The sequence below is a fragment of the Carlito syrichta genome, unplaced genomic scaffold (genome assembly GCF_000164805.1).
Source record: "Carlito syrichta isolate Samal-C Ts95f unplaced genomic scaffold, Tarsius_syrichta-2.0.1 Scaffold301643, whole genome shotgun sequence".
Lineage (NCBI taxonomy): Eukaryota > Metazoa > Chordata > Mammalia > Primates > Tarsiidae > Carlito > Carlito syrichta.
The window spans coordinates 157,324-162,377 of NW_007245739.1; the positions used below are offsets into that span (position 1 = coordinate 157,324).

The following is a 5,054-nucleotide window of genomic DNA, read 5'->3' on the forward strand; positions in this document are numbered from 1 at the left end:
GGAGGCAGCGCCCGCCGCGGCCCCGCCATGTCCCAGCCCGGCAAGAAGCCCGCCGCCTCCCCGCGGCCCCGGCGCGCCCGCCACACCCAGGAGGTGAGTGGCGCTCCTGTCCCTGCCGCGGGGCTGCGTCTTGGAGGGGGCCGCCTTGCTCGGGCGTTGCCGGGCCTGTCGCCCCTTGCGCCCCCTCTAGGGCCGGGAAGGGGCTCGGGGCGCTGTGCTCGCCGCCAGGCAGGTGCCTGGAGGCGGCCGGGGATTCCCGGGTCCGGGTCAAGGGCGTTGGGCGTGGCGCGGGCAGGGGCGGGGGAGGGGACGGCGTCGAGGAAAGTTGGCTGGTTGAGGCTTGGGTAAAATGAGGATGAGGATGAGGATGAAGGGGGAATAAAGTTCATTCAGGCCCTCGGAGTGAATGGGGTCGTTTCCTGGTCAGTGGGATCCTGTCTTCCGCGTCGAGTCTGGGCCTCAGGGTGTGGCCGCCCGGAGGAATGACACCTCTTCCCTTACTAACCCCAGCCCAGCAAGGAGGGGCGGGGCCAGGCCGACGGGGGCGGGGCCTATGATCGACCCCGCCCCCAGGTCTCTGCCCACCTGGCAGCTTCGGGATGAGCCGAGCTCAGTGCCAGCCAGGTACCGGCCAGGCGGAGCGTGAGCCCGGCGCCCCCAGCACAGAGCCCCACGCCCCCGCCGGGTCCTCCACCCCGCGGATCCGAGCGAGCCGGTTGTCGCCATGGCATTCGCCAGCTGGTGGTACAAGACGGTAAATAGAAGCGGTGGTGCCAGGACAGAACGGGGAAGGAAGTGTGCCTGCTGGGTGTGCGGACGAAGTATTGTCCGAGATTTGGCGGGGCAGGGGTGGGGTCCGGGTGCGACCTCCTCGTGGACCTCCAGGGTAGGCTCGCGAGAGGCCGGGGACTCACCCTCCTGTGGTATGTGTGAGCGCGCCCGGGCGTGCGCCTCTCCAATGTTTCTTCCGTCCTGGTGTAATGCACAGGACTCTCAGGTTGAATGGGACAGGAATTGTTGCTGGAGGAATTCCGTTCCAGGAGGCGGATTCCTGGCTGATTCGGACGCAGCTCGCAAGAGCTCAGAGATCTGGGGTTTGTTATTCACCCCTAAGTAAAGCTCAAAACCTTTAGAGGAAGGTTGTCGAACGTGCATTCGTCAACGCAAAGCAAGACAAGGTGGCTGGGATGGGAGGTGCTGAGAAACATCCCGAACACCAAGGACAGAAGCAACTGAGATCAAGATCCTAGGATAGAACGGTGGGGGAAGGGGAGAGAGAAAGAGAGGAAGTGAGAGAGAGCCAGAGAGAGCCAGCGAGAGCTGCCCTGTACTTTATTACTTTGGATGAGGTACAAAGATATTACATTTGTTTAGTGCATTGAATGTCTGTCCTACCAATTAGGTGTGGTATCCAGTCAAGCTGGCACGTCTAATGTTTTGGAACTAGGAAACAGGATTAAACATTAGATTGCTTTCCAAAAAAAAAAAAAAAATACAAAAGTTTTGTTGATGGAAAGAGCCAATATGTGTATGTCCCACTGATTTGTGCTGAGAATTTCAAAAAAATTAGGTAACACCTCTCTCCTTCTCTCTCAGCAAGGGATATTGGGAAATACAAAGACATTGTTATCAGACATCCTTTGGAGTTAGAAACCTTGTATTGGAATCAGGAAATTTTCTTATCAGCCACTGGTCTTTTATTGAGAATCTACTACTACGTGCCAGAGAGTGTACTAGCCTGCAGGTACATAGTGGAGAAAACAGAGTTTTCTCAAATGGCAATGAGTCAACCTTTTTGAACCTGTTTTCACATCTGTAAAATAGGTATGTAAAATAAATCAAGATGGGGATTGCTGGGTCATATGGGAGGTCAATTTCTAGTTCTTTTAGGAATCACCACACTGTTTTCCATAGAGGCTGAACTAGTTTGCATTCCCACCAACAGCCTAGAAGCGTTCTCTTTTCTCTGCATCCTCATCAGCATCTGTTGATCTTGTTTTATTAATGATGGCTATTCTTACTGGAGTTAGGTGATATCTCAGTGTGGTTTTGCTTTGCATTTCTCTGATAATTAATGAGGATGAGTATGTTTTCATGTATCTGTTGGCTGCTCATGTGTCTTCTTTTGAGAAGTATCTATTCATGTCTTTTGCTCACTTTTTATTGGGACTGTTTGTTTTTTTCCTTTAGGCACGATTGAATTTCTTGTAAAGCCTGGATGTTAGGCCTTTGTCAGATATGCAGTTGGCAAATATTTTGTTCCCATTCTATGGGCTGTCTGCCCGCTCTCTTGATGGTTTCTTTTCCTTTGCAGAAGCTTTTCAGTTTGATGAGGTTCCACTTATCAATCTTATCTCTTTTGGCATGGGCTTTTGGGGTTTGATCAGGAATTGGTTGCCTATTCCGATTTCCATTTTCCTGCACTTTCTAAGATTCTTAATGTTTGAGGTTTTATGTTTAGGTCTTTGATCCGTTTGGAGTTGATTTTTGTGTATGGTGGTAGGTCGGGGTCCTGTTTCACTCTTCTGCACATGGTTAGCCAATTTTCCTAGCACGACTTACTGAATAGGTTCTCCTCTCCCCAGTGGGTGTTGTTGTAGGCTTTGTTGAAGATGAGAATTGGTTGAGAAATTGAGGTTTTGCTTCCAGAATTTCTATGCTGTTCCATTGGTCTATATGCCTGCTCTTATACCAAATACCAGATTGTTTTGGTTATTGTACAAAATTATGGACTTTCCAGCAAGTTGGATGGGTTTAGAGTCTATCATACTCAGTGATCTATCACAGAAACAAAGAACTGAGTACCACATGTTCTTACTCATAAGCAGACCCTGAACATTTACCATAATACAATAAGAAAGGGATTGGCTGTAGCAGGGACACTGCTAGGGTGGGGGGGACACCTAGCATCAATAAGGGTACCTGATCTCAAACCAGGCGAAGTGGGGACCTAAGGGAGGCCTAAACTTTACCTGTATGATGACCACTTATATACCTAATTCTGAATTGTACTCCAAATCTTTAAAATTAAAAAAAAGTTTTAAAAAAGAATTGGTAATTCCAATTTCCCTTGAGATATTTCTGTGTGATTGTTTTCCAACACATATTCCAGGCTTTTAAAATGTAGCATTTCATCAGTGTGCTAAGAGCAAACGTTTGCCTTGAGTCATTATTGTTCCAAGGTTCTTATCAAAATGTGCCATGTGCACTGTTTGCAAATATGATGGCCATGGTTCAGAATTCGCAGCAGACTCCAAGCTTATGATTCCCTAAGGGTCACTACACTGGGTTACTTGGTTGAAAATAGTTTAAATCTATCCTTTTAATCCTGGTATGTTTAATCATAGTCTGATATTTTTGCTGAAACCTGTCTTAGAATCCAATTTTGGAACTAGTATAAAAAGTTTTTGCTGGTAGGAAGTTTCTAATAGGCAACATACCTGTGAGCAAGCTTTAACTTTCCCCAAACCAGTGCTGTCCAATCGAAACATGGTGTGAGCCACATATGCATTTTCAATTTTTTTTTTTTTTTTTTTTGAGTCAAGGTCTCACTCTGTAGCCCAGGCTGGAATACAGTGGTATGATCACGGCTCACCACAGCCTTGATCTCCTGGGCTCAGGCGATCCTTTCACCTTAGTTTCCCAAATAACTGAGACTATAGGCACGTAACACCATGCTTGGCTAATTTTTTGATTTTTTAGAGAGACAAATCCTTGCTATATTGCCAAGGCTGGTCTCAAATTTCTGGGCTCAAGCCATCCTCCTGCCTCAGCCTCCCACAACAAAATACACATGTACAGAAATGCAGTTTTCTATATAGCTTTAGAGAGTTCAGAGATCTCCCAAAAGACCATCCATAAATCTCCATGGAGTCCATGGAGTCGGTTTATAACACATATATTACATATACAATCCAACATGCATGTAATATATATACATATATACATAATACATGTTATGTATGTATAATATATGTATATCGATTTATGTATGTATATATAGATATAGATATACACAGACATATCAGAAAACTTCTCATAAGTCCTATAATTAAAATACTTTTATGGGATCCTTCAAATACTGAAAAAGTTTGTAAATGACCTAACTTTCAAAATTTAGTCAGAGTAAGATAAAATAATTAAAAGTTGTATCTAAGAAATATTTGTTTGAGTATGTCATCTATAAAACTAGTCAGTAAGATATTACTATGTATATTTCCACATTGAATGTCATCAACACTACTGATTTTATCTTCTAACGAATTATGTAGTTGCATATGTATATATATTTAAAAACAACTTTAAAAACTAGATTTGGAGAACATCTGATGAGCATTCGATCCAGCATGAAGGAGGGCAAGTTTGGCTTTTACTAGCAATCACTTTCCTGACTCATACGTTGATTCTACTAGGCCATGTTAATTAAAGGTGTTTCTTAGCCTAATTAGACCCAGGGATCCAGTGACAGCATTATCAAGGAGCCCAGTCATTTGGGAGTCCCCATCACTGCTGTCAACCTGGAAAGAGTGTTGTAAGCCTTCCATGGCAAGACAGATCCTATGGCTGCAGTGAATTTCAGCAGTAAGGAAGACAAAATTATAAATCCAACAAAAATGGGCATAATTTAGGGTAGTAGGAATGCAGAGGTCAAAAACAACTTTTCTCTTTTGCCTGGCAATCCCTGAATTAGTTTGCTTTTCATTACCCTTTTAAACTAAGTGTAACATCTGATGTTTTCCTTTAATCAGTTTTGACATTTCCCAGAAAGTTAATTATATTCTACAAGTGCTTTTTTAAAAGAATAATGTGGGGGTGGGAACAGTGGGTGGTCATTTGAGATCCCTAGGTAGATAGGTGAGTAATTAGTTCTGACTAGGTTGTCTTCACAGACACAAGACTGCACTAAGTAGACCATCTTCTTTTTCCTTGAGATATTTAAACATGAAAATCCGATTAATGTGATGCTAAAATTCTGTTCTTTTAGTTGTCTCCCTTTCTTTTCATGAAAATGTACCCAGAAAGCTTTATAGCTACCATAAATGGGGGGGGGGGCT

General features: G+C 44.5%; 1 protein-coding gene across 1 annotated transcript in view; it reads left to right on the top strand.

The window, feature by feature from the left end:
- The first annotated feature begins 13 nt into the window (after positions 1–13).
- CAST (calpastatin) overlaps positions 14–5,054 on the top strand; it is a 112,429-nt gene continuing 107,388 nt past the window's right edge. Inside the window, exon 1 of the mRNA XM_021710911.1 lies at positions 14–93. Coding sequence (XP_021566586.1) covers positions 28–93 — 66 coding nt within the window. The 5' untranslated portion in view covers positions 14–27. The remainder of the gene's footprint in view (positions 94–5,054) is intronic.